Source organism: Zootoca vivipara, chromosome 6, assembly GCF_965207765.1.
Source record: "Zootoca vivipara chromosome 6, rZooViv2.hap1.1, whole genome shotgun sequence".
In the NCBI taxonomy this organism is placed as follows: Eukaryota; Metazoa; Chordata; class Lepidosauria; order Squamata; family Lacertidae; genus Zootoca; species Zootoca vivipara.
Genome location: NC_142589.1, coordinates 64,047,308 through 64,075,303, shown reverse-complemented (window position 1 = coordinate 64,075,303; position 27,996 = coordinate 64,047,308). Strand labels below are relative to the sequence as shown.

The following is a 27,996-nucleotide window of genomic DNA, read 5'->3' as shown; positions in this document are numbered from 1 at the left end:
TTGTTTGACATAAGGCAGCTCTCTCTGTTCCTCTGCGTCCAGCAAATCTCGTGGGGGAAATGGAAAAAAATATGCAAGAAAAAATGAATGCACCAAAGTGCCCAAGGCAGGGCTTTTGTTCGTGCTAATGTCTGTTGCCACGCGGCAAGAGAACATTGGCCTGGTGCGTTTGTTGTGCCTGACTATTGAGATTTTTGTGTCCACAGAGGCGGAAGACGGAAGAAGAACGCCTTTTTAAAAGGCAGCTGCTCAATAAAACTACACCTCCCAAGAGCCTTTGCGACGCCGCTTTTCAAAGGAGCCAATCGGAGACAGCCTTGGTGGGCCGGAACTATAAAAGGCCGTGCCGGAGGGGTGTTCTTTCTTTCTCCCACCCCTCTTCCATTACCATGTGGTTCGATGGACGGAGGTTAGTAGTTTTCTTTTGCCTAAAAGGGGGGTGCTATGCAATCGGTCGCCATCCTCCTCCGCTTGGGGGGTGATTCCTCTTTGGACTATTGATAGCGCTACTGGAGGATTTGTGCTGCCTATTTCGGAGTGGGTTTTGATAGCCAGCCCAGGGACAGGATTGCCAGGCGTGGTTTTTGAGCAGCTGCAATATTGGCGGCTCCCTGCGGCCGCCACCCGCGTAAGAATTCCTGCGCCCGGTGCCTGGCGTGGGTTGGAAATCATGCGGGAAAGGGAGTCGCGTGTGTCTCTTGTCTGCTTCTTTGCAGCCTTAGGATCGGAAGCCCGAAAGGGCACCGTTGTTGGGACACACCCCATCCAAGCTTAAAAACTGCCCAGAGGTTCATTATAAGCTCATCAACTATTTAAAGCAGTATCATACTGGGTGAAATATGTACGTCACCTTGAGCTCCTTTGAGAAGAAGGTAGGAAACAAATGCAATAAATAAATAGAAATAATATACTATTTTAAGCCCCCCCCTTCCCGGATTGGTTAACAAGCAATCCAGAATACCCTGAGAGGTGGGGAGTTGTATCTCTGCAAGGGGAATAGGGTCTTTTAACAACTCTCAAGCGCCCTTAACAAACTACAGTTCCCAGGATTTTGGGGGAGAAGCCGTGGCTGTTTAACGTGGATTGTTTATTCTTTAAATGTGCAGTTGGAGTCTAAATTCTGGCATTTAAGGCATGTTTCTGTATTGCCCCCGATGGCCCTTGTGGTCCCTTCCAAATCTACAACTTGACGATTCTTTTATTCTAGTCTACAATCTTGTATTTTGAATGTTTGTTACAATACACGCAGTGGAACTGAAGGTGGCGTATGTAGTTTGAAGCCTCGTGTAGTCTACTCTTGATGATGATCAGAGGCCTTTCCCAATACCTGCTCCTTTTGGCAGGAGATGCTGAAGACTGAACTAGGCAAATAGTACTAGCTGCATGGGGCAGCATGCATTCTGCATGCAAGAGATCGCAGGTTCAATTCTTGGCATCTTTGGGTATTTTTTTATTTACAATATTTAAATTTTTTTTAGAAAAATACCCCATTCTGAAACCCTGCACTCTTGGAAATGGGCTCTCTTAACCACTCTGAACGTTTAATGAGCTACAATTCTCAGGATTCTTCAAGGGAAGCCATGACTGTTTAAGCAGGGGTCAGCAAACTTTTTCAGCAAGGGGCCGGTCCACTGTCCCTCAGACCTTGTGGGGGGCCAGACTATTTGGGGGGGGCGAATTCTTATGCCCCATAAATAACCCAAATATGCAGTTTAAATAAAAGGGACACATTCTACTTATGTAAAAATACTGATTTCCGGACCATCCGTGAGTCGGATTTAGAAGGCGATTGGGCCAGATACAGCCTCTGGGCCTTAGTTTAAGGTCATGATCCTGTTTTGAATGCATAGAGCAGATGAGGCCTTTGTTCCTTAAGGCTGCAGATCCTGGGTCTGAAGATTTGTATAGTACTGCACTGTCTGGAAATTCTGATTTGTTGTTGTTTAGTCGTTTAGTCGTGTCCGACTCTTCGTGACCCCATGGACCATAGCACGCCAGGCACTCCTGTCTTGCACTGCCTCCCGCAATTTGGTCAAACTCATGTTCGTAGCTTCGAGAACACTGACCAAGCATCTCATCCTCTTTCGTCCCCTTCTCCTAGTGCCCTCAATCTTTCCCAACATCAGGGTCTTTTCCAAGGATTCTTCTCTTCTCATGAGGTGGCCAAAGTATTGGAGCCTCAGCTTCACGATCTGTCCTTCCAGGGAGCACTCAGGGCTGATTTCCTTAAGAATGGATAGGTTTGATCTTCTTGCAGTCCATGGGACTCTCAAGGAAATTCTGATAGAGCAGCTTAAAATGTGCCGTGCTTCCATCCAAGCCCAGCGATTGCATTTTGCCCTCTCTCCCTTGCCCCTCCCCACCTAATTTTGCTTTTACTGTTATTTTTATTTTGGCTCTTGTCATTTTTGAGTTTGGAAGCTGATCCATAAATGCAGTAGTCTTGTGGGCAGGGAGTGAGAGACTTATTTTTCACTGTCTCCCAATTTGCACACTGCTTAAATTGTGTGTCCAGGTATATTCAGTAGCTACACAGCCATGCTGTCCAACATTGATGGGCAAGTGGGGGAGGGGTTGACCATACCCAAGCATTGCTAGTCACACACAGACACTTCTTTGCTGCCTACTGTGTGCAGTGCTTCCAGCTTCTTAACTGGGTCTCAGAAACTGCTTTTAAGTTGCAGTTTTGCCATTGCATGATGTTAGGGAATTTTATGGGGGGCACCTAAACGAGGCTTCATTTGGGAATAAAGATTGGCACAAATGCCCTCAAGGGTACCCCGTCTGATCCTACAACACCACTCTAGTATCGCACCAACACAAACCCCTCAAGATCAAGCCCTGTGTAATAAAGGCTCCCTTTCCTACCCTTTCTCTGTTGCCTGAGACTCTATGTAACCAAATTTCTTTATGAATGAATACCGTGTATCTTTATTTCTAAATGAAAGCCCCTTTTGCGACTCTGGCCAAGGGCTCTCAGGGATGCGGGGAACAGCCATATTCCTTTAAGCAAGAGGTCAGGTAGCCAGGGTGGTGCTCCTCTGCATATCCATAATCCATTCAGGTACCATCTCCTGCCATTCCGAACCTCCAAAGCCAGAGGCAATACACACACCTGGACCCATTGTTTTTCTCTGCCAGGTACTCAAGGATCCCCTCCCAGATACTTACTGGTACTTGTATCAATGTCCTGGGACATCATGCATTGTTACCTTATGTTAATCCTGTTTACCTGTATGCTAATGCCCCTTGCACCTTCCCCTTTTCTGACGGTTTACCCTGTCACAAGTGATGTATGTATGATGCTTTCGATGTGCATTATGGGATGGTGGTGGGAACTTTTAAAAGTTCTTGCAGCCCTGTTCACGGTGTTCAGTCTGGCATTGAACCTGCTGCGCAGTAATAAACCTTGCTGTTTGCTCCGGATCATGGCTGGACTCCTTCGTTTTATACTCCGTAACGACCACAGGCCCTTGCCTGATGAGCTGGGTGGCTGAGCATTCTCGCACCCAGAATTTTGCCCTAACACATGAAAATGAACGATACAGTATTGCCAGCTCGTTGCTGCAGACCACCTCGCTGCCAAGGCATAGTGACAGGGAAAACCCAAACTGTTGCTGCTCTTTTACAGGGGTCAGCAAACTTTTTCAGCAGGGGGCCGGTCCACTGTCCCTCAGACCTTGTGGGGGGGCCAAACTATATTTTTTGGGGGGGGGGAATGAATGAATTCCTATGCCCCACAAATAACCCAGAGATGCATTTTAAGTAAAAGGACACATTCTACCCATGTAAAAACAGGCTGGTTCCCGGACCGTCCGCGGGCCGGATTTAGGCGGCGATTGCTGGGCCTTAGTTTGGGGACCCCTGCTCTTTTACTTGATAGTAGCCTGTTTTTTGATTTGCTGTGAGAGTGTCTTTAAAGCGCTTTCGTTGTCCATCAGTATTTCATTTTCCATTCTTAATTTGGGAAAAATAATAAAAATAATAATTTATTATTTATGCCCCACCCATCTGGCTGGGTTTCCCCAGCCACTCTGGGCGGCTTCCAACAGAAAAATAAAATACAACATTAAACATTAAAAACCTCCCTAAATAGGGCTGCCTTCAGAGTAGTTGTTTTGGACGGCAGTAATCAGGCATCCAAACAACATGGCTAGTCCAACGAAGTTGATGTTGAAGAACTATTGTTGGGCTAGTGCCTGGCTGACCAGGGTTCAAATCCCTATTTGGCCTGGAAGCTCACTGGCTGACTTTGGGCTGGTCACTGCCTCTCTGCCTAACCTGCCTTGCAGGGTTGTTGTGGGGATTTTTTTTGGGGGGGGAACCATGTATGCCTCCTGCTCCTTAGAGAAAAAGGTGGGGGGGGTATAAAGGCAATAAGTAAATAAGTATTGGATGCCCAAGGTGGTATTCCTGCAGTTTTTCATTGTGACCTCATGCTGCTTGTTTTCTGTTTCAGACATGAATGCAGGGCACTGCAGAAGAGACCAGAAATGGTTTGCAGATTGGACTGGCCTTACGGTCTTGCTGCGCTGGGAATAAAGCAGGTATAATAACACTGAACCATGCCACAGGCTACTGTTTGGGGAAACTGGAGAAGTGCATGCTTGGCTGGCTTTGCTTTATACCAGCTTTTCTACCCTGCTGCCTTCCAGATGTTAAATTACAGCTGCTATCATCCCTGATTGTGACCCGTGCTGCAGGGGGCTGTTGGGAGTTCTAGTCCCAAACAACTGGACTGCACCAGATTGGGAGCACTGCTTCATCCAGGGATGTCCCCTGGAAAACTTGCATCAATTAAAAGTGCAGTGTATAAAACAATGCTCTTGACAAGATAACGGTAGCAAGTTCCTCTTTTGTCTTTGCAGATGACCTGGCCAGCAGGCTGACTGTTCTGATGGTGAGTCTAAACAGGAGCATGCCTTCATTTCCAGTAGGCTAAGTTTGCCCCCACTTTTCGCTGTTCTGTCAATACAGGAAGCCCACAACTTATTGGAGATTTACACTCGGGGGGGGGGGGATTGTGCCTAAAGCCAAGATCACATATAGTCCAAACACATTGGGTTCCATGGTGCATAGGAATGCCAAAATCTTTTCCCCCAGATTTTCGTGCCCCCCCTTCCCCCCCCCCCAAGCGCTTAAGCCAGTGGTGGCCAAACTTGGCCCTCCAGCTGTTTTGGGACTGCAACTCCCATCATTCCTAGCTAACAGGACCAGTGGTCAGAGATTATGGGAATTGTAGTCCCAAAACCACTGGCTTAAGTTAAATGACATGTAGGTTGCAGGCTTACTGTATTATATCTTCCTTGGGGGGTTTCTTGAGTTGGCTTGGTTGATGGCTAGAGCAGGGGAGGAGTTTGGTGCAATTTCACCAAGCTATTCCTCTGGAACCAGATGGATGAGGAGCAAACACTTTCTTTTCAACGCCCCCTCGTGGCCCTATCGAAGCTGTGTCTGCCTCATGTGGCTGATGTAGTCAAAAAGGTGCCAAAAGTAACATTTTTTTCCTTGACGGTCGCTGATCGGTTTCTTTCCTTATAACTGCCCAGCAACACTTTCAGGAAAATACATATTTGTCGTGGTGCTCGTGAGTGGCTGCGTTGTGAAATTTGTCAGCTGTGAAGCCAAGAAGAGGGGTTCCTTTTTAGATAATGTGACAACATTCTGTAGTGATGCACAACATCAGTGATGTGGTTAGAGCAGCCTTCCCCAAGTTGGTGCCCTCCAGATGGACTAGCATAAGAAACTGCTTTATATGGAGTCAGACCCCTGGTGTATCTGGCTTAGTATTATCTGTGTTGACCAGCATAGGCTGTGCCACTGATCTCTGCAAAGGAAACTTGAGAACTGAGATGATAGTTGCGTACCTAGAAAGAACATAATGGGTGTTTTTTTTACTTAAATTGTCCGTGCCTTAATTTCAAACTAAAAAGATTGGTACATGAACAAAGCTATGCAGTGGTACCTCTACTTATGAATGGAGCTCCGTCCGCCATCTTGGATGCAGTTTAGATAGGGTTGCTTCTTCTTACGAATTTTTAGATACGGTTGCTTCTACTTACGATTTTTTTCTCCCAATGCATTCCTATGGGATTCGACTTACAAATTTTTTCGACTTACAAATGTGCGTTCGGAACGCGTCAAATTCCTAAGTAGAGGTACCACTGTATCTTAACTGTATATCTAACTCTAGGGCGAAACATGCAGATATTCTCTGCTGCAGTGGGACACTAATTTTTTTCGGCCTTTTAAAAACAAGAATTAAGAATGACATTGACCCTTCCAGAATTATTACAGTACTGTAATACTGATGATTTCTATAGCGCTGTCAATGGGCATGGTGCTCTGCAAAGTACAAGCTTACAGTAAGGCAGCCTTTGTGGCTTTTAGATGTTCTGGTTTACAACATTCATCAGCCCCAGGCAGCATAGCCATAACTGGAGGGCACTGGTTTGGGAAGGTGGCTATATAAAGAAGAGCACGTTTGTATAAACAAAAGCATTGGGAATGCTTCTCATCTCTGCTCCGCTCTCCCTATCCCTTTTAAAGGAATGAGAAGATGGAACAGCATTGTCTTCTCATGGAAGTCTGTGGACTTTGAAGCACCAAGGTAAAAAAAAAGCACTTGCTGGTCCAGTCTTTCTTGCCAGGGGTTTGAAAGTTGTGTTGTGATTCTGTCGTATCCTTACTCATTCAACTTTGTTCTTCTGCTGAGTAAGTGGGCTGCATGTTAAACCAAGAGCTATGGCTTAGCAAATAGCCACAGGATCTCCAACAACATGCAAGAACAAGATGGAAGGGACTTTGACTTCTCAGGCTTTGTTAGCTGCAGATGTCACTCGACTCTCCTACACAGCTGCTTTTTGGGTGGCTTTAATAACAACTACTACTACTACTACTACTACTACTTTAACCTTTTATATGTTCTTTATTCAAATATTGGGTGTCTCATTATTCATCAGAGATCATCTGGAATCATTCAGTTCCTAGAAGGGATGTCCTTGTTGTGGTGTGACTCAGCCAGGTTAGCAGCCAATCCTGCAAGGTATTGTATACTTTTTGCTCCTGATCGTTTGTTGATTTTTATATATTTATAAAACGTAAAGAAGACCTGAGGTGAATTATTGCAGCTGCCTGTAGCCTCCCTATCCCTTTCCCATCAGATCTGAATACCGATCTTATGGTCAAAAAGGAGGGAAATTAATTTTAAGTTGGCCCTAGTATCTTTGCTGGGACAAATCCTGCACTGAACTGGGCTGGCTTAAAACAATTTGTTTTGGAGTCCTAAGAATCTCTCAACTGTGCTGGTCCCACAGGATATCCAGCAACTGCCAGTTGTCTTTCATTTGTTTTTGATTACCCACACTTTCCTCTTTTCCTACTTCAATGAGTGACGCACGTGGTCATCACTTTATCCTCAGAGCACCCCTGTGGAGTAGACTAGTTGAGGGCTAGTGAGCGGCATCTTCACATTTTGAACTTGAGAGCTTTGTTTAGACAAGTGAGCAGAGGAAGAAATCATGTCCTATTTTGATTAGCTTCTTTTGGTGCAGCCATGCCTTTACCACAAAGTTGATAAAATAATAATAATATATTTATTATTTATACCCCACCCATCTGGCTGGGTTTCCCCAGCCACTCTGGGCGGCTTCCAACAGAAAAATAAAACACAGTAATCTTTTAAACATTAAAAGCCTCCCTGAACAGGGCTGCCTTCAGATGTCTTCTAAAAGTCTGGTAGTTGTTTTCCTCTTTGACATCTGTTGGGAGGGTGTTCCACAGGGCAGGCACCACCACCGAGAAGGCCCTCTGCCTAGTTCCCTGCAACTTGGCTTCTTGCAATGAGGGAACCGTCAGAAGGCCCTCAGTGTCCGGGCAGAATGATGGAGGTGGAGACGCTCCTTCAGGATTGGAAGGGGGGGTGCATGCCTTTGATAAATCAGGATTGCACTGCAAGTTTTCCAGATACGTGGCAGGAGTGATGGAAGTGTTATTACTACTACTGATGCCTTTTTTCATATAGGACTGGAGAAGCAGTGTGCTGAGCTTCCATTCTCCTGAAGAGCATTCCCATGTGGAACAGGCAGATGCAAAGGGACCTCCAGCAATGTAAGTGCCTATTAACACAACAGTAGAAAAGGAGCTTGGTCTTGTGTTAACAACAGTTCATTGATGGATCTGTTTTAGGCAGGGGTCGGCAAACTTTTTCAGCAGGGGGCCGGTCCACTATCCCTCAGACCTTTGGGGGGGGCGGACCATATTTTGTAAAGAAAAATGAACAAATTCCTATGCCCCACAAATAACCCAGAGATGCATTTTAAATAAAATGACACATTCTACTCATGTAAAAACACGCTGATTTGCAGGCCGGATTTAGAAGGCGATTGGGCCAGATCCAGCCCCCGGGCCTTAGATGGTTTTAGGCAACGTGTGGTCAACAGCCACCTTGTTAACAGCTTGGGAAGTACGTGGTTGATCGCAAGTATGGAGTGCAGCAGCACCTCCTCTGCTTGGTCTGTGATGACTCGTTTTTCTAATGGTGACGGCTGGATGAATCCTGCGGATATGGGGCTGAGACCAAGCAGATCACATTGGCGGGGGTTCTTTTCCAAAGGGCAAAGTCATTTGGTCTGTTTACTTCCTAGCTGTTGCAAGTGGCGTATTGGGAGTGGCGCTCCCAATTCCTTCGTACCTGTTAAGTTTAGTTATTGGTTGTCTTTTTATTATGGAGTGGAGGAATTGGCAATTTTTTTAGTTTTTAAATTAACAGAGGCTTTTCTTGTAATACGGCAAGAGTAGCAGAGATGGGGTGCCGTATCCAGTAGTCTCCATGAACCCATATGCAACCTGGAGTTGCAAACAATAATTTAATTATTATTGCCTGCTTTGTACTGTAGAACTGATGATGTCCTGTGATGTGGATTCTCATCTTTATAGAGGTGTAAATAACAGCAAACTTTAAAAAAAAACACTCCACAAGTTAATAAACTTTCCCTTCTTTTAGGTCTTCAAAGACTCCTTCAAGAGGGCTGGAGGAAGTAGTGTCGTAACCAGAGAAGTTTCTTGAGATTCTCCGTAACTGGAGTGGTTGTTTTTCTGTAATTGTGGAAATAAAGGAATTTTGTTTCATACAATCAGAAAAGTGTTTGATTATTGTTGTTTTTTGCCACCTCCTTTGCAAGATTTAAGCTGGCTTATTCCCAATAACCATAGCTAAGGTTTACCATACTTTTGGCTGGGTTTGTATGAAATGGGAAGCTGTGGTTAATCAAAAACACAAGCAAAAGTGTTTGCAGCAGCGCCAGGACTGGGAAAGCTCAAGGGGGAGGCTAGATGTAACTTCTCATGATGTGTTAGATTTGTGTAATGGGCCTTGTACCTTGGTTTTAACAAGGTCCTCATCTGCAGTATACACTTTGATACTGTCATGGCTTCCCCTAAGAATACCAGGAGCTGTACTTTGTTAAACTCTCCCCTTGCAGAGCTTGCAATCCTTTGAGATCCCTGGGAAAGGAGGATTGACTTTCAAACCACTCTGGGAACTGTAGCTCTGTGTGGGGAATAGAGGTCCCATAACATCACTAAGCGGGCCCAGGTGGCGCTGTGAGTTAAACCACTGAGCCTAGGGCTTGCTGATCAGAAGGTCGGCAGTTCGAATCCCCACGACGGGGTGAGCTCCCGTTGCTCAGTTCCAGCTCCTGCCAACCTAGCACTTTGAAAGCACGTCAAAGTGCAAGTAGATAAATAGGTACCGCTGCAGCGGGGAGGTAAACAGCGTTTCCGTGTGCTGCTCTGGTTCGCCAGAAGTGGCTTTGTCATGCTGGCCACATGACCTGGAAGCCGTACGCTGGCTCCCTCGGCCAATAACATGAGATGAGCGCTGGAACGCCAGAGTTGGTCATGACTGGACCTTTAATTTTTACAAATGCTTTCTTTGGGGAATTCCACAGTAATAAAACAAATAGTTACAATAATACAGTACAAAAATTGCTACTACATTTCATTAATTACATTTCATTTATAATTGACCCGCCTAACAAATAATTACAATTGCAACAAATAAAGGCTTGGCATATCTTGCTTTGCATGTCATGCATCTATCTCATATATTGGTTTCACCTTTTAAGTTGTGTTACTGAAATAAATGCACTTTTCGATGATATTCTAATTTCCCGATACAGGTAGGTAGCCGTGTTGGTCTGGGTCGAAGTAAAATAAAAAAATTCCTTCAGTAGCACCTTAAAGACCAACTAAGTTTTTATTTTGGTATGAGCTAATTTCCCGAGTTTCACCTGTAGCTCAATCCTACCCAGCAGTTGCACACAAAACTGCGCTTTGGAACAGATGGTGCCCTACTTCTCAAATAAGACTTTTAAAATGTAACATAAACACAGTTAACACGGGCAGAGTAAAATGAGAGCGTTTTTCTCCACGCCTTCTGACCCTGAAGCGTCTCAACATGTGGGGTTGGGGAACGAGGAGATTCTTAATCTCCATTGCTGAGTCTTCACATGCCTTGGAGTTAACAAATATGTTGATAGCTACGAGTTTTTTTGCATGCAAAACTGACTTTTCTGGAAATCTGCCCTTTTTAAAAAAAAAACCCAAAAAATGCAAGGGCTGTGAGGCACTAGAATGGTAAATTTGTCCACTTTCATAGGGTTCATGCACCCTATAATAAATACTCAAAAGTTTAAGGTCAACGTGTGCGGGGGTGGGGATTGTGTGACAATTTAGTGGCATGAAGGTCCTGGAGAAAAGTGTTGCAAGACTGATCTGGGATGTAGATAGGCTACAGCGATCTGTTTGGATTGGGTTTTGCCTTTTCAATGGAGAAATAACAGAAGCTAGGGAACTAAAAATGAAAGGCAGCCATGGTGGGGGGAGTGGAATCCACATTTCATTCACTTTTGGCTCTCCAAGATGTTGCTGAACTACAGCTCCCATGCGAAGTTAGGAGTTCCGCAACCTTTGGAGGCCTATTGGTTCTCCACACCTGTCCACCAAACCTCCACACCACACCACACCTGTCACAGGAAGGCTAGGATAAAAACAACCAAACAAATATAAGGAGGCTTCTTGTATCAGGCCAACATCCTGTTCTCACAGAGGCCATCATAGAAATTGACTTTGAGAGGCAGGGCTTCCTCTCGCTGGAAGATTCTGCTGGTAAGATTCTTCCATTTGCAACCACCTTGGGCATTTCTAGGTTGCCTGTGGGGAACCTGCAGCTCTCCAGATGTTGCTGGACTCAACTCTCCTCAACGCCTGCCAGAGTGGATGATGGTCCGGGATGATAGGAGTTGTAGTGCCAACAGCATGTAGAAGACTACAGCTTCCCCACCCACGATCTAACGGGGTGTGCATGGTCCCTGCTGCTATAGAGGGCTTATTGGACAGGCAACAACAGTTGGCAATGTCCGTTGCCTTTTTCTGAACACAACTGCATACCCAACAATCACAATAGTTTTATTATGCATTAATGTTTATAAGCTTACTGACCAAATATTTCTGGATAGATAGGGAGGGGGATATATTTAGTGAAATTTGCTCTCTGCAAATGAAATCAACCAGAGGTCCCTGCAATCATACCCTTCTGTAGTGGGAATTCAGAAGGCTAGTTTGTTTTATAAATTGCAGCTCTCTGTAGGTGAATTACTGTTGCTGTTGATCTGAAATGTACAGTCTGACTCTCAAAATGATAACATGAGCTTGGAAAAAGTCTGTTAATATCTGACTCCTGCTTAAAGAACTTGCCCCTTAGGAACCAAACAGGCCTTAGAATTAATTGATAAACATTGCATAATAGTGAGAAAGGAAAATCCAATTCCCAGTGCAGAGAAGGTGATTCGATAAGGACTGGTGGCCGTGGGGAGGGGGGATAGTCAAGAAGATCTACTCAACCAGAATTCCTTCCCAGACCTTTATAATATGGGTATCAATGGTAGCTCTCGTCTCTTCCATGGTTAAAATTCCTGATCTTGATCATAATACTTTGGCAAGCAGGCAGGACACACTACTCAGTGCAAAATCTATGCTGTATGTGTCCTACAGGAAATATATATATCGTCCTGCCTTGTTAATGCCCGTGCACCACCACTCAGGGTGGCTAACAACAATTTAAAATTGTAATGCAACAATAAGTGCACAAAAACATATTTTAAAAAAACAATTGCAGAGCTAAACATGGCCTTCACAGATAAATGCAGATTTGTTCTGCCATTCTTAAAACAGGGATCTGATTCAGCAGTTTAGATTGCAGTGGGCTGATATTTTTATGACTGGAGTTCCTTTTTCTCTTGAGAAGCAGGGAAATTGCTTTGATAGTCTATTCCACCGCCTGCCCCCAACATATATACACATACATACATTTCGCTCCTTGCATTTGACAGAGATTTGATACAGAAGCTTGCTTGTTTTGGTGGGAGAGAGGCAATGCTATCTAAGGGAATGCTGTGGGTGGGGCAGAAAGGTGTGGAAAGAGGGCCTTGTTCTCAAATCAGACAGATGTTGGCTTTTCTTTGTTCTGAAGGCAGTGGGTGGGAGATGGCTAATCCTATCAGGTTGGAGACCTCCTGATCAAACTGGAGCTCTGCTGCAGTCAGGATTGTCGGGACAAGTTCCTCAGAGGTCCCAGTCTCTCTCTCTCTCTCCTGAGCACTGCCCTGGATGAAGGCTTCTGTTTCGCTGCTCCTCTGAGCCTCCTTCCACCATGGAAGCAGCTCCTGAGACGGAAATAGCGCAAACGCCTCCAGCCCGTAACCTGAACGGCAACTGGCACTACCAATTCCGCATCCTTCTGCTGGGCGACTCCATGGTGGGCAAAACATCTCTGCTCAGATGCTACACGGAGGGATGCTTCGTTCCATCCCCGTGCCCCACGGTGGGCGTGGAGTTCTACAGCAAGATGATGGAGCTGCCCCCAGGCATCAAGGTGAAGCTACAACTATGGGACACGGCTGGCCAAGAGAGGTTCAGGTGAGTCGGGGAAGTCCATGTAGGACCAAAGGATGAGTGGGGGAAGGTGCACATGCTTCTTACTGGTCCAAAACCTTTCCCTTTTCTAAATCCCCTTTCCCTACTGCCCTGGAAATGAGATCTGGAAGCCAATCACATTAGCTTGTGCCGCATTACTGCTCAGTTAGCAAAAATCCATTCTGTTGCATAGACCTTTTGTGTCCGTATCATTCCTTGCTCCCTGCATTTAATTTCAGCCAGGTTGGCGATTCTGCTGGAATGCCAGCCAGTGGTGCCATGAAGGAAGGACTTGGAGGCGCTGGTGGGCCAGGGGATAGCACCGAGTTGGCTTACTACATTTTGAAGTAACCTAAGTATCACCCTGTCTGTAAAGGAGGGGTGGGACTCGTGGGAGGAGCTTGCAAGGCCACTATGCCCAGAGTTTAAAATGCCCTAGCTGCACCACAGATACCACCCGTCTTCATTCCCCACATATTTCATCCCCACTTATTCTTCCCCCTACTGGATTTCTTTTTATAAAATAAAAGTGTTATCCTTGGCAATTAAGTTGAGATTTTAAGAAATTGATAGAAATGGAGAGGAGAGGGGGAATAAGCATTTATCACATTCCTGTCCCACCTTTCCTCCTATAGGGTTGCCATATGTCCTCTATTTTTTCCAGGACACACACTCTTCTTCATAGGTATGCTGTCTTATTACAAAAAAACAAAAAACAGAAATAGACTGGAAAGAGAAGTTGCTGAATTGCAACCTATTACCAAACTTCAAAAGGGACCCAGGTGGCGCTGTGGGTTAAACCACAGAGTCTAGGGCTTGCTGATCAGAAGGTCGGCAGTTCGAATCCCTGCAACGGGGTGAGCTCTTGTTGTTCGGTCCCAGCTCCTGCCCACCTAGCAGTTCGAAAGCACATCAAAGTGCAAGTAGATAAATAGGGACCGCTTCGGCGGGAAGGTAAACGGTGTTTCCATGCGCTGCTCTGGTTCGCCAGAAGCAGCTTTGTCATGCTGGCCAAATCACCTGGAAGCTGTCTGCGGACAAACGCCGGCTCCCTCGGCCTATAGAGCGAGATGAGCGCCGCAACCCCAGAATCGGACACGACTGGACCTGATGGTCAGGGGCGCCTTTACCTTTACCTTTACCAAACTTAAAACCATGGCGAGACCTGGTCTGAATAGAGACATTGGATTCTTATCTCATTATAGATGATAAAGATATTTTTAGCCATCTCATCCCCTTGCTTTTTCCTGTAAGACAAATTGCAGTCGTTAACGGATGTCAACAGGTTTACCACACCTATCAGCCAATAACCCATTCCCACTACCCTTCTGAGTAATACCCCTCCCCACCCTCTCACTATATATAAGGATCTGGTGACTTCTGTTTCCGTGTATCTGAAGAAGTGTGCATGCACACAAAAGCTCCTACCAATGACAAACTTAGTTAGTCTCTAAGGTGCTACTGGAAGGAGTTTTTTTAATAGCGATCCATAGTTAAAAGTAGAAGTCAGCAAATGTGTCCTCTTAAGTCAGCAAATGTGTCCTCTTAGTTCCAATATGTCTGTAGATGTTAGGAACTGGTTGGCATCAGGAAACACCCTACGGCAGGGGTCCCCAGACTTACCGCGCAGTGGGCCGGTGCCCGCCGCGCCGACCGCGCGGCGGGCCGGAGGGCAGGGGAATGCGCGCGCAGCGGGCCGGAGGGCGGGGGAGTGCGCGCCCGTGCGCATGCGCACACGCACACGGGCGGGGGGGAAATCGCCGAAAATCGCTTGTGCGCATGCGTATGGGCCTCCCCCGACCCGGAAGTGCATCGGAAATGACCTCTTCTGGGTCGGGAGAGGCCCATACGCATGCGCAAAATGGATTTTCGGCGATTTTTTGCCGATTTTTCTGATCGTCGCCGCGCCACGCGCCGTAAGAGCGGGCGGCGGCAGCGGGCGGCGGGGGTCGTCGCGGGCCGGATTGGGAGGCCGATTGGGCCGCATCCGGCCCGGGGGGCCGTAGTTTGGGGACCCTGCCCTACGGGAACAAGGAAGGGATTAGCTGGGGGCCTGCATCCCAGGGGGAGAAGGCAGCGGGCCTGGGCAGTGAGTTCAGCTCAGGCTTCATTTATTCATCAATATTAGGGGAGGGAAACCTGTGAACTGCCAGATGTTGGGCGCAAACTCCCATCAGCCCCAGGCAGTAGCAAGGGTTGATGGGAGTTGCAGGCCAGCAACATCTGGAGGACCAAACCTTCCCCCACCCCCGATTAAGCCTGGTGTTCCTAAGCAAGAAAATATAGTGGGAAATTGAGCTCATGTGGTACCAAAAAAAGCTCCAGATTTCCAGCAGCAAAGGCACAGCTCCTCAAAGTTGCACAACAGAATCTTCATACAATTACAGTACTTAGAATGTGTATAGTGCTTTGCTGATGGTTAGTGAGTTGTCATCCCGTGGTCATCAATTCAGGTGACACAGGGTTTTGCAGAGCAATCTGAGACAGTTTCTCCAAGGAGCTCACAGTGGTGGCCGTGGTTCACCCCCTCCTCATTTAATGCCTACAGCAATCCCTACAGGTAGGTTAGGAGAGGCAATGACCGGCCCCAGGTCATGCAGTGAGGTCCTGCTCAAGTGGGGATTTGAACCCTGGTCTCCCGGGTCCTAGACCAACACACTAACCCAAAGCCTTCCAAACATTTCATGTTGGCTGACACACTTTTTAGACATGCATCATTTTGCGACACAGTTTTACTAGCAAACCAAAGGTTAAACTAACCCCTTTCCAGCCCTGGGAGGAGCGTGGGGAGCATTTGCACGACACACCTACATACTGCAGCCGACACACTAATGTGTCACGACACAGAGTTTGGAAAGCTCTGCACTAACCACTACACCACACCACACTGATCTCACAAGCTCGCTTTGGTCAGAAACTAGATGTTTGTGCATATCTTTGAGAATCATGAGTATTTGCGAATCATTCTGGGCTGAATAATGAACTTTGCTTTCTGTACTCCCTCTCACAATCTTGGATAGATTCCTGTTGGCACTCTGCACAAAAGTTGCCTGTGTTTTTCACAGAATCGGTGAAAAAACAACTGAAGGGAGGGTAGTGCATAGTTGTGTGTTGTGGGGTGGGGTGAGGGGTATTTCAAGGTTGTCTGTTGTTATTGTTCTTTTGCAGAGTTGAGAAATTTATCCCATTCAGTGACTAGAAGCCTGAGGGCATTGATCTCAAGTCATCCCAGAGGCCATCGTATCTCCTTGGAATGTACATGTCTGACCTTGCTTACTGATCCACTCAGCTATTGACACAACCTAACCAACTCCTTTTTTCTTGCTAATTTTACTGCAAACAATGGCACTCTCATATCAGCTCCTCTTCAGAGATAAGATTTGTTTGTAAAATCTCTGCTTGTTTATGTGGCTGTAAATCCTATAGGAGTCTCCTCACTTGATTACCCTGCCCCTAGCCATGAGTTGGACTGGGAGATAGAGGCGTGGTGGGGAGGTAAGGAAGGAAAGGGGATGTTTAAGGAAATTAGAAACTGAAATAAAATGTCAATATTTATCAATAAACAAATTGGGGGAAAGAAAGGAAGAAATAAGAGAGGAGACTGTTACAGTATGAAGAAGTGAATGTAAAAGGACCAGAGAGAAGGGATGGAAGAAAGTGGCAGGGTTTTTTCTTTTTGAGCTGAGTGTGGAAGGAGATGAAATTAATAAGAGATGGGTAAAAATATTTTGAGAAGCATGTGGCAGTGGGAAGGAAAAAATATTTTTAAAAGCCTTCTCTGCTTCAAGCCTCTCTAATCAAATTATGCTGTTATAAGAATTTTGAGGTCATATATATATATATATAATAATTGTTCATAAAACATGTACATGAATGTACAGAAACATGTCTGAAGCAGCACAGGAAAACAGGCCTGACTGACACCATTTTGACTCTCTCTGACCAGGTGTTCCTCTGCAAGGAAGAAGTGGGGTGGGGGGAACCTTCTCATTGTCTCAGGAATTAAAGTGATAATCCCTGGCATCCTGATACCTGACTGCCAGACAAAAGGGTGTGATTAACTTGGCTGGGAAACAGGGAAATGTAAATATCTCTCAATTTTGTTGATTAGGTTTTGGGGGCAGGGGGCAGGGTCCAGGATGCTCAGATTACTGCCACCAGACCTCCCCGTTCATGATGTGCCTATGATGAATCTAGGGAGGGGGGGGTCTTGGGCTACACCCCTTCTGTGACATATGGATGATGCTTCTGGGGGGTGGGCTGAAACGAATTTCAAATCTCTTTTTAAGGGCAAGACATCTTTGTTTGGGGTTCCTTCCTTGTTCTCCTGTGTGAGAGGAAGGACCCTGTTGCAACAGCGAAAATAAAGGCTTTGCTTCTCAAACTTCTCTGGTTGGCCTCTGTTATATTCTCCAACCGATGGAGAACCCAATAAGGGAATAAAGGCAGATTTTTGCCGATATCAATGCCTAAAATGGAGAGGCTGAGCTGTTCAATATCACATGTCTGTGCTTAGCTTGAGGACAGCTGAACCATAGGAACTCCTTGCCAGAAGGAAAATGCTTTGGCTAAGAATTTAGCAATGTCCAAAAGATGGTTTAGATATCGTACGAAAATTTGCGGAGTATAAAACGAAGGAGTCCAGCCATGATCTGGAGCAAACAGCAAGGTTTATTACTGCGCAGCAGGTTCAATGCCAGACTGAACACCGTGAACAGGGCTGCAAGAACTTTTAAAAGTTCCCACCACCATCCCATAATGCACATCGAAAGCATCATACATACATCACTTGTGACAGGGTAAAAAGTCAGAAAAGGGGAAGGTGCAAGGCGCATTAGCATACAGGTAAACAGGAGGTAAACAGGATTAACATAAGGTAACAATGCATGATGTGCCAGGACATTGATAAGCAAGTACCAGTAAGTATCTGGGAGGGGATCCTTGAGTACCTGGTGGGGAAAAACAATGTGTCCAGGTGTGAGTATTGCCTCTGGCTTTGGAGGGTTGGGAATGGCAGGAGATGGTACCTGAATGGATTATGGATATGCAGAGGAGCACCACCCTGGCTACCAGACCTCTTGCTTAAAGGATTATGGCTGTTCCCTGCATCCCTGAGAACCCTTGGCCAGAGTAACAAAAGGGGGTTTCATTTAGAAATAAAGATACACAGTATTCATTCATAAAGAAATATGGTTACATAGAGTCTCAGGCAACAGAGAAAGGGTAGGAAAGGGAGCCTTTATTACACAGGGCTTGATCTTGAGGGGGTTCGTGTTGGTGCGATACTAGAGTGGTGTTGTAGGATCAAATGGGGTCCCCTTGAGGGCATTTGTGCCAATCTTGATTCCCAAATGAAGCCTCGTTTGGGTGTCCCCCCCCCATAAAATTCCCTAACAATATGTTATTTATTTTACACAGTACATTTATATCAGGCCTTTTCTCAAAGTTGCTCAAGGCAGAATTCTTCCTCCCGCACGAAGACTACATTGTACTATAAAGTGGACATTGCTCAGCATCAATAAATTTCTGAAGACTTTGTGGATATGTTTTGCTAATGTAGTTTAGCAATATCTGTAAAGGCAAGTGGGAGTTCTGTGCTTACATCTCAGAAGATACTTTGTCACTGTCATTGCTCCAGAACAAAGTCCTGGATATGGTTACGAAGAGTTGGCATTTGGTAACTAGGCAAGTGACTTAAAGAAAGTATCCATGATATATTGGAAAAAAAGTTAAATTAATTAATCTGCTGCTTCTATTCTTAGGTGCATCACCAGATCCTTCTACCGGAACGCAGTGGGTGTGATCTTGGTCTTCGATATGACCAACCGGAGGTCCTTTGAGAGCATCTTTGATTGGTACCATGAAGTCACCAGTGTTATGGAGAAGGTTGTCTTCCTCTTGGTTGGCCACAAAAGTGACCTCCAGTCAAGGAACAGAGTCACAGTTGAAGAAGCAGAGGGACTGGCCATTTCTTTGGGCACACAATTTATTGAAACGTCTGCCAAGGACAACCTCAATATAGATTTGGCTTTTGCGACCATCACCAATATGATCTACGACGCTCTGAGAAACAAGGAGATTGACCTGCAGGAAGGGTGGGATGGTGTGAAGGTGATCCATAAGAAGAGAACTAGCGGTCTTCAGAGAAGGAAGAAGGCCCCGCAAGAAAAATGCAATTGCTAACCAAAGTCAAGGAGTGAGATGTGGTTGGAAGGGGGCAGTGGGTGGGCTCTAAAGAGGAGAAATGAGCAGAACTCTTTCATAGCCAAGGTTCTGAGATGCAAGCTGCAGAGGACCTCAATGACTGGTTGACTCTCAGAGTGACATTCATTCATCAGCATTCAAGATTGTTTGGGACACATACTTATGAAGGGCAGGGCTGGAGTCAAGAGTGGGCAAGGTCTGGATAGTTCAGGTGGTTAGAGCATGGTGCTGATAATGCTAAGGTTGCAAGTTCGATCCCTGTATGGGACAGCTGCATATTTCTGCATTGCAGGGGGTTGGACTAGATGATCCTCAGGGTCCCTTTCCAACTCTATAGTTCTGTGATTCTAAGGCCAGAGCCCAAGTGATGAAACCTTCCACGCCTTCATTTTCCCCTCTTGCCACCTACTGGAAATGAGGCTGTATTTGGCCCTGTGACCACTGGCGGCTCACCTCTGCTGTATGAAAACCAGAGATACCAAGACAGACATGGGAGTCAAAGATGGTTTGGATAGCACCAGAGTAGATAGAAGAGAATATGGAAAACCGTTGTTTGCAGCTGAAAAGCTTGCTACACTGACCTTTCAGTGCAAGTGGTCTGCTAAAATGCATCTGAACTGCTTTGCAATGTTCAGGTTATGAGAGCTTATTCTTCAATTGTTCTGCAGAAAAGTTAAGCATAAGCTGGGAAATGTTTAAGGGGAATATTTGTTTATAGTTGGGGTGGGGAAAGGATAATGGGTGCAAGGATATTCAGAGTTCAGTCATTTAGACAGAGTCAACATTCCACTATATTTGAGAATACAAAGAAGAAGAAGAAAGAAAGAAATATTTTCATATTGAGTTGATGACTTGGGGGTGCTGGGAATGCTAGAGGCCCATTTTAATGTGAAACAAGGGCGCTGATTTCAAAACAAGAAAATAAAGTCATACTGCTGGTTTATGTTTAGTTTCTCTATATGCCACTTTTCTATAGTAAGTTTAACGTAAACTAAAGCTATCATTTAATTCTTAAAACACTGTAAATTAAACTCATAGGGTTGTATCCGATACTGGCCCTGCTCAGAGTAGAAATTTATTGAAATTAATGTACCTTTAGGCTTAGGCTCATAATGAGACATACATACCCTACCAAGGTGCATATTCAAGGGATTAATTAGGCAAAAGAGCTGAAAACCATGATAAAAAGAGTGACATATTAATGACTGAAGTTTCATGAGACTTAAAAGGTAAAGGTAAAGGACCCCTGACAGTTAAGTCCAGCCGCAAACGACTCTTGGGTTGCGGCGCTCATCTCGCTTTACTGGCCAAGGGAGCCGACATTTGTCCACAGACAGTTTTTTGGGGTTATGTGGCCAGCGAAACTGGAGCAGCGCATGGAAATGCCATTTACCTTCCCGCTGGAGTGGTACCTATTCATCTACTTGCACTTTGACATGCTTTCGAACTGCTAGGAGCTGGGACCGAGCAATGGGAGCTCACCCCATCATGGGTGAATCCTATTTTAGTTTTATTTATTTATTTTTAGTTTTATTTATTTATTTTATGAATCACATCACCAGGAACCAAGGCAGCTATAGTGCCATCTGCTGGGAGAATCCTTCCGCCTCCTCAGATTCATGAGGCAATTCCCCACCACCACCACCATAAAAATATTATTAGTTTTTCATATATCCAAAACAATACAAACAAGAATATTCATCCCCTAACTTGTGTCCTCACCCCACTCAGGACAAAGTGTGTTTAGATTTCTGTGAATGGCAGATGGCAGAGGATGATGACGACAGTAACAATAACGATAACAATAACAATAATATACAGGCTACCTACCTGTAAATAATATACTTATACCCCACCCATTTGACTGGGTTGCCCCAGCCACTCCTTAGACATTGCATACAAAGCAAAGTCTGTTCAAAGCTTGTAAGAGTCATTGTGGAGTTTTTCCTTCTTGCTCTTAAGTCGATTTCCCCGTTAGCAGGAGTGCCAAATTTGAGGTGTCCGTTCCCTCAGCATCTACCCAGAGAGGGTTCTGTCTGTCCATGTTGCAGCAACGATCCATTGTGAAGTTAGTTCTTTAGAAGCTGCAGGAGGAAGTTCCATTCAAAGATAAGAAGAGCAGCAAGGGCCAAGGGCATGGAATCGGGTCAAATTTGTCATGAGGCAATTCTTTTTAATTTAAATGGTGAGCTTCTTAGAGGCTCCTTGCTGTTGCCCTTGAAAACACCTCTGAATATAAATATAACAAAGTCATCCTTGATGGGAAAACCCTTTTTGAATCCTCGTGAATTCATGAGGCAATTCTTATTTATTTATCAAACAAGCTCTTCTGCTGTTGCCATTTGTAAAACTCCGCTCTGACCCCCTGGGGGCTTTGGAGACAGGCGACTTGAGACAAAGAGGTGACTCCTGAAACAGAAACATTTTGCTCCTTCTCTTCTTGTGGCTTCAAAAGAGAGAGAGATTTGGAAAATATTCGACTGTGGTCCCTGCCCCTGCTTGTTTCTGAGGGAAAAGGTGTCTAAAGAGAGAGGCAGTATGGAGCAGGGGTTAGAGTGCTGACCTAGAAGCTGGGAGACTAGGGTTCAAATCCCTGCTGAGCCATGAAGCCCACTGAGTGGCTTTGGGCCTGTCTCTGTCTCTCAGCCTAACCTACCTCACAGGGTTGTTGTGAGGATAAAATGGAGAGCATACCATCTTGAGCTCTTTGGAGAAAAGGTAAATGTAATAATAGACATAATAACTAAAGATCTCCACAGAGTAAGTTGTGGAACTCCTTTAATTCCTATTCAGGCAGCTCTCAGCCCTTTTTGTTCTTGAGGGAGACGGTTTCTGACACTGTATAGTTAACCTCCTGGTTGATAAGGTTTTGTGGGGAAACTCCTTACAATACCCACAACTTCATTCTAACACTTTTGGACATATGAGTCAGACTCTCCATGGTTTCTGCCTAGTCTGCAGCATTTACATACTGGGCAGCACAAAATGTTTGATAGCCTCGCTCCTTTATCTTAATGCTTGAGACTTCAGGGCAGGATGACAAGGAGGAAGGAGATTCGTTGTGACCTGTGCTTTAAATGTAATCCTGGGCAGTTTCTTCTGTTTCCAAATCCCTGATCTGCACTGACTTAATCCAGCAATGAGGGCAGGGGGGATTGCCTCCACACAACTAGGGCAGTTTGGATAAAATATACCCCCCCCTTCACTCCACTTGCTATTTTGCACCTCGGTGACAAAATTGGTGCTGCACAAAAATGGTCACCATACTAGGCTGAACCTTTCCTGTAGAACGGGTGGCCAACTCCCAAGAGACTGCGATCTACTCACAGAGTTAAAAACCTTTTGGGGGGTTTGGGTCAAAGTTGTTGAGTTTTTTTCAGGGAGGAGGTAAAATGTTGAGCTTTTTTTAGGGGAACCACAGTTGTTCAGCTTCTTTGGGGGGAGCCAATGATCTACCAGTGATCTACCGCAGACATCCAGTGATTTACCGGTAGAGCACGATCTACCTGTTGGACATGCCTGCTGTAGAACTTCTACAGGAGAGTCAGCCTGATGACAGCCCCAAAGAAGAAACACCCATGCCAAGAATGTCTCCCTTGACACATCTCCCCTGGAAACCAGAGCTGTCTTTTTCTATTACGCTGGAGAACTGGCCTCACAGAAAGGAACCTTGGAGAATACAGTGCTTCTAAGGCCAGAGCTGATGGGAAAGAGGGAGGGTAAGAAATCTCCTGTAGATGGTGGCTAGTTAAAGCCCCATCTCTATGTGCAGAGGTGGTCTTCCTGCCTTTACCTGGGATGTGCTTCTGGCAAACCAGACGGCTGCTGGTGGTCCTGCACGAGGATATTGGCCATGACCTGATGTACCAAGCACAGAGCTCCTGATGCTGCAGACCACCAGTCACCAGTGGTCCACGAGCGTCATTAAGGTGGTCCGCAATACGTCTGCAAATTTGTGATTGAAGGCAGGAGGCGGCTTTAAATATTTGTATTGATTTTTAGATGCATTTTTTACTGCTTCTATTTTTTCCCTTATATTGCATTTTTTTCCTGCACAGTATTAAAATTTGAATTCTAGGGAAAGGAGCCGGCAACAAAGTTGCCAATATCTTAACACCATTATACAGTGGCGTAGCATAGTGGAAAGGGGGCCCCAAGGGCATAAAATGGTTAGGGGAGCAAAATTTCAACATCATATGCTGCCTCAGTACGGCTGCACTCTTCTCTCGCTGGGCTCTGTTGAAAATGGCTTCCCCATGTGAACCAGGAAGTGACCTCTCCAGAAAACGGAACAACTCATATTTCTTTATCTGTGTGGCTGTGATCTCCTGGTAATGCAGACAGCATTAGGGAGTTGAACGTGCATGTGTACTCCATCCATTTCCCTCCCACCCACTCACCCCTCCATGTGGCCCCGGGCACTGGCAACCCACGCTACACCACTGCCGTTATACAGATCTATGGTGCAACTGCACTTTGGGGCACTGTGTACAGTTCTAGCTGCCTCTTCTCAAAAAGGATATTGTGGTTGGAAAAGGGTCAGAAAAGGGCCACCAACATGATCTAGCGATCGTGTGAGGAAAGGTTGCAACATTTGGGGCTTTTAAAATGTAGATAAAAGGTAGGCTGAGATAGGATAGAGGTGTATAAAATTACACATGGCATGGAGAAAGGAACTAGAGAAACGTTTTTCTTCCTCTCTCTTAACACTTACGGACAACCAATGAAACTGATTGTTGGAAGATTAAAGGTAAAGGGACCCCTGACGGTTAGGTCCAGTCACGGACGACTCTGGGGTTGCAGCGCTCATATCGCTTTACTGGCCAAGGGAGCCGGCGTACAGCTTCCGGGACATGTAGCCAGCATGACTAAGCCACTTCTGGTGAACCAGAGCAGCGCACAAAAATGCTGTTTACCTTCCCGCCAGAGCAGTACCTATTTATCTACTTGCAATTTGTGCTTTCGAACTGCTAGGTTGGCAGGAGCTGGGACCGAGCAACGGGAGCTCACCCCGGCACGGGGATTCAAACCGCTGACCTTCTGATCGGCAAGCCCTAGGCTCTGTGGTTTAACCCACAGCGCCACCCACGTCCCTGTTGGAAGATTAAGCACAGACAAAAGAAAGCAATAGTGACTGAAGGGCAATGAGGCTGCAATCCCATGCAAGGGTACTTACTTCCAAGTAAATATGCACCCATGTAGGTCCCCATTTTGTTTTTGTTTTCTAAATTATAAGGTTTGGCACTTTTCCTAGAGAAGGGGCATGTACACCCGCACTCTCACATACATAGATAACATCTGATGTGTTCTAATGAGAGTGATATGTTTCCTCATTAGAACTCTGAAAGGGTTTAATTTATTCTCCCGATGCTCTGACTGCTAGCCCAGAAATATTATCTTTTTGCCACCAGAAAGAAGAAAGGGTGCTGTTGCCCGTGGAATGTATGTGAAATGTGCTCCCTCTCTGCCTGGCTTCCCCTCCCATAAACGTTGCACATTCTCAGGGTGGGGCAGAAAAAGGGCAAGTTATGAACATCCAGGCTGGCTTAGCAGCTGCCTGCCTAAACATGAAATGAAACAGCCATCAGCCCCAGGCTCAGGCTCTAGATGCGACCAATCTGCTTTCACCTCCAACAAGCCTCAACCAGTTTTCCACTTCTGTCGCAGCTCAAGAACAGCATTTTCCACTTGGCCGTGTGGCTGGATAAATCTTGACACGGGCAGTGGAGTGCCTAGTTTGTGCCACTGTACGAGCGTTCCCACTTGCCTCTCCAGCTTCCTTCTCCCCTCACCCCCAGCCTCCGGATGGCAGTGGATTCGCTCTGGCACTACCAGTTCCGGATTATCATGTTGGGGGACTCCACCGTGGGAAAATCGTCTCTCCTGAAGCGCTACGCCGAAGGGGTCTTCCTTGAGTCCATGAATCAAACTGTGGGTGTGGATTTTTATGTTCACTTCCTGGAGATTGAGCCTGACCTGCGCATCAAACTACAGTTTTGGGATACAGCTGGGCAAGAGCGGTTCAGGTGAGTTTAGAATGGAAGTTTTATCTGTAGAAAGGAGAGAGAAATGAAAAGGTGAGACGACAACCACCTTCAAGTTGTTGAAGGGCTTTCACATGAGATGATGGGGAACTTGTCCAGCAGTGGGGAAAAGAACTTGGCGGTAAGGAAAAGAATAGGTATGTAAAAAATCCTAGGTGCCAAAATCAAAGTTTGGGACAAGTATTCTATTGTGAGAGAGATCAAATCACAAAATATGCAGCAAAGTAAAGTGTGGAAATTTAGGCTTTTAAAATACGTTGCTGCAAATTTATTCCAAAGTTCTCCTCTTCCCCAGTGTAGAAAAATACCACTCATTTGGTAAATTAAAAATGGTTTACTTCCAAACTCTCCAAAAGTCAGATTCATGTGCTTTTCCATACAGCATTCAGAAAAGTTGCACAGGCAGTGGAACTTGGCTTAGTCACAGTGGTGAAAGTTCCTAAATTATTGGTCTATGAACTCAAGAAAGGCTTGTCAGAGCCATGAGCTCTGAGCAACCAGTTCAGACCTCTTTACATGCTGAGCTTCTCAGGTAGACTGAGGTACAACACTAGGCTTGACTACCTCCCAAGGTGAGGGGGAGTGACCCTAGATAAGCCTGGCAGAACCCCTTCATGCATTAATTAAACTCAAGCATGTTGGTTATATGAGGCTGGTTTTCACATGTCGCTGAATACAATTCCCATCACTTGGAGTCCAACAACATCTGGTGGGTTACAGGTTCCCCATTATCTTGTCGCTTTCCTTATGGCAAAAAGTCTGATTTGGGGGATTAAGCAAGTTTTGTTGTGCAGTACCTCCCAACCAGCTATAATTGTGCAACCTGAATTTGTTCATTTGCGACTGAATCACCCCAAAGTCCAAGGTGTGCTGCAGACATACGCCAGCTATATATATGAGTAACTCCTCATTCTGTAGACTCAATTCTGATTAAATAGGAGGGGTTCCTCCCTTTCCTGAAAGGCGTTTCTATTTGCATTTCCTTCTTCTGTCTCATAAAACAGCTGTTTGTGAAAGATTTTGTTGGACTCATGAAGACTCATTTCCATCTGGCATATATTTTAATGCTGCTTTCAATAACGTTTTAATGCAATTTTGTTAACTAACTTGGTCACTAAGATAATAATTGATTAATGCTGTAATTATTTAGGTAATTTACACATCCGACATAAAATGACTCAGGATGGTATCCAATGCATTTATTCCATTAGCTCAAGCCTAAATTGTTGTGCTATAGAATTGTAGAGTTGGTAGGGACCCTGAGAGAAACTTAGTCAAAGCCCCTCAAATGCAGCAACAAGTTGCTTCTGATACAAGCCTTGGACATCAGTAACCAAACTATGTGTATCTGACGAAGTGTGCATGCACACGAAAGCTCATACCAAAATAAAAACTTAGTTGGTCTTTAAGGTGCTACTGAAGGAATTTTTTTATTTTGCTTCGACTCAGACCAACACGGCTACCTACCTGTAACTCAAACTATGTAACTCCATCAATAACTTATGCGGTAATATTGTTTACTATATATTCCAATATTCAGCAAATGAATTCCAACTTAATTTCTGGAATTGGCCAAGCTGCCTTGCCCTTCTTAGGTGAGTTTAACAATACACAATGTGTTCCAAAACTAATTCAATCCATCTTTCATCTTAGGCCTTGTGTTCTCTTCCATTCACAACCCTCTTCTGTCCAAAGCAACATACTATGCCAATAAAAATTAAAAACACTAAGCCAGAATAAGGTAAAAAGGTAAAGGACCCCTGGATGGTTAAGTCCAGTCAAAGGCGACTATGGGGGTGCAGCGCTCATCTTGCTTTCAGGCCAAGGGAGCTGACATTTGTCCACAGACAGCTTTCCAGGTCATGTGGCCAGCAGGAGTAAACAGCTTCTGGCATAACAGGACACCTGGACAGAAACCAGAGCGCCTGGAAACGCCGTTTACCTTCCCACCACCACAGCGGTACCTTTTTATCTACTTTTACTGGCATGTTTTTGAACTGTTGGGTTGCCAGGAGCTGGGACAGAGCAACCGGAGCTCACCCTGTCGCGGGGATTTGAACTGCCAACCTTCTGATTGGCAAGCCCAAGAGGCTCAGTGGTTTAGACCACAGCGCTACCCACGTCCCCAGTATATCATGCTCTAAGATGGTTGATTGTATGAAGGTGACCCAAGTGAGAATGAGTTTCCGTCTTTGTGTTTCCTGTCTTAGGTCCGTGACGCGTTCCTATTACCGCAACTCCGCTGGAGGTGTGCTGGTGTTTGACCTGGCCAACAGAGCATCCTTCGAAAGCATCCGGAAGTGGCACCAGGAAGTGATGGACACGGTGAAGCCTCACCACATGGTCTTTGTGCTGGTTGGGCACAAGAGTGACTTGGAGGCCGAGAGGAAGGTCGGACAAAAGGAGGCGGAGAAACTGGCCACTTTGCTGGAGGCCAAGTACATTGAGACGTCTGCAAAGAGCAACAGGAACGTGGGGGAGGCTTTCCAGATCTTGACGCTGGCAATATACGAGGCTCTGAAAAGCGGGAAAATGAGACCCAGCGAACAGTGGGATGGGGTGAAAAGCAAACTGCCGCCCTTGGCACAGCCTGAGGCCCAGGCACAGGAAGGGGGCAAGAAATGTTCCTGCTAGCAAATGGCAACTGCCTCTGGGAAAGTGCATGGGCCCTTTTGTACAATAACCCATGCCTGATGCCCATGAGCCATTTATCTAGAAAGCAATGAAGGCTACAAAAAGGGTTTTCTAGGCTGGTGTATTCCCTTTCGTTATT

The 27,996-nt window shown here is 45.6% G+C and overlaps 2 protein-coding genes, 1 long non-coding RNA gene and 3 other non-coding genes across 7 annotated transcripts; all 6 read left to right on the top strand.

The window, feature by feature from the left end:
• Nucleotides 1–376: 376 nt before the first annotated feature.
• On the top strand, nt 377–9,142 carry LOC118087795 (uncharacterized). Of its 2 annotated transcripts, none has more exons than XR_004692864.3 (7): nt 377–409; nt 4,460–4,547; nt 4,869–4,900; nt 6,550–6,610; nt 6,963–7,045; nt 8,024–8,109; nt 9,005–9,142. It is a non-coding gene; the product is annotated as an uncharacterized LOC118087795 (long non-coding RNA). The 2 variants fall into 2 exon arrangements; XR_015950648.1 differs by lacking the exon at nt 377–409 and adding an exon at nt 654–872.
• On the top strand, nt 5,432–5,573 carry LOC118088059 (small nucleolar RNA SNORA16B/SNORA16A family). Its single transcript, XR_004692919.3, has one exon. It is a non-coding gene; the product is annotated as a small nucleolar RNA SNORA16B/SNORA16A family (small nucleolar RNA).
• Nucleotides 6,724–6,856, top strand: LOC118088063 (small nucleolar RNA SNORA44). The gene has a single exon (XR_004692923.3). It is a non-coding gene; the product is annotated as a small nucleolar RNA SNORA44 (small nucleolar RNA).
• Nucleotides 8,510–8,583, top strand: LOC118088071 (small nucleolar RNA SNORD99). Its single transcript, XR_004692931.3, has one exon. It is a non-coding gene; the product is annotated as a small nucleolar RNA SNORD99 (small nucleolar RNA).
• A 3,447-nt stretch (nt 9,143–12,589) lies between the features above and the next one.
• RAB42 (RAB42, member RAS oncogene family) lies at nt 12,590–19,289 on the top strand. The gene is made up of 2 exons (XM_035119702.3): nt 12,590–12,978; nt 18,738–19,289. The coding sequence occupies exons 1-2, from the start codon at nt 12,713–12,715 to the stop codon at nt 19,156–19,158; spliced, it is 687 nt and encodes a 228-aa protein (XP_034975593.1). The 5' UTR covers nt 12,590–12,712; the 3' UTR covers nt 19,159–19,289.
• A 5,548-nt stretch (nt 19,290–24,837) lies between these two features.
• Nucleotides 24,838–27,996, top strand: LOC118087200 (ras-related protein Rab-39B). Its single transcript, XM_035119628.3, has 2 exons — nt 24,838–25,205; nt 27,434–27,996. Exons 1-2 carry the CDS (start codon nt 24,985–24,987, stop codon nt 27,855–27,857), a joined length of 645 nt encoding a protein of 214 aa, XP_034975519.1. The 5' UTR covers nt 24,838–24,984; the 3' UTR covers nt 27,858–27,996.

Excerpts from the sequence above, each read along its gene's own strand:
- LOC118087200 (XM_035119628.3), top strand. The coding sequence starts at position 24,985 with ATGGCAGTGGATTCGCTCTGGCACTACCAGTTCCGGATTATCATGTTG. Across the intron at positions 25,206-27,433 it reads GCTGGGCAAGAGCGGTTCAG|GTCCGTGACGCGTTCCTATT; the intron begins GTGAGTTTAGAA and ends TTCCTGTCTTAG.
- RAB42 (XM_035119702.3), top strand. The coding sequence starts at position 12,713 with ATGGAAGCAGCTCCTGAGACGGAAATAGCGCAAACGCCTCCAGCCCGT. Across the intron at positions 12,979-18,737 it reads GCTGGCCAAGAGAGGTTCAG|GTGCATCACCAGATCCTTCT; the intron begins GTGAGTCGGGGA and ends TTCTATTCTTAG.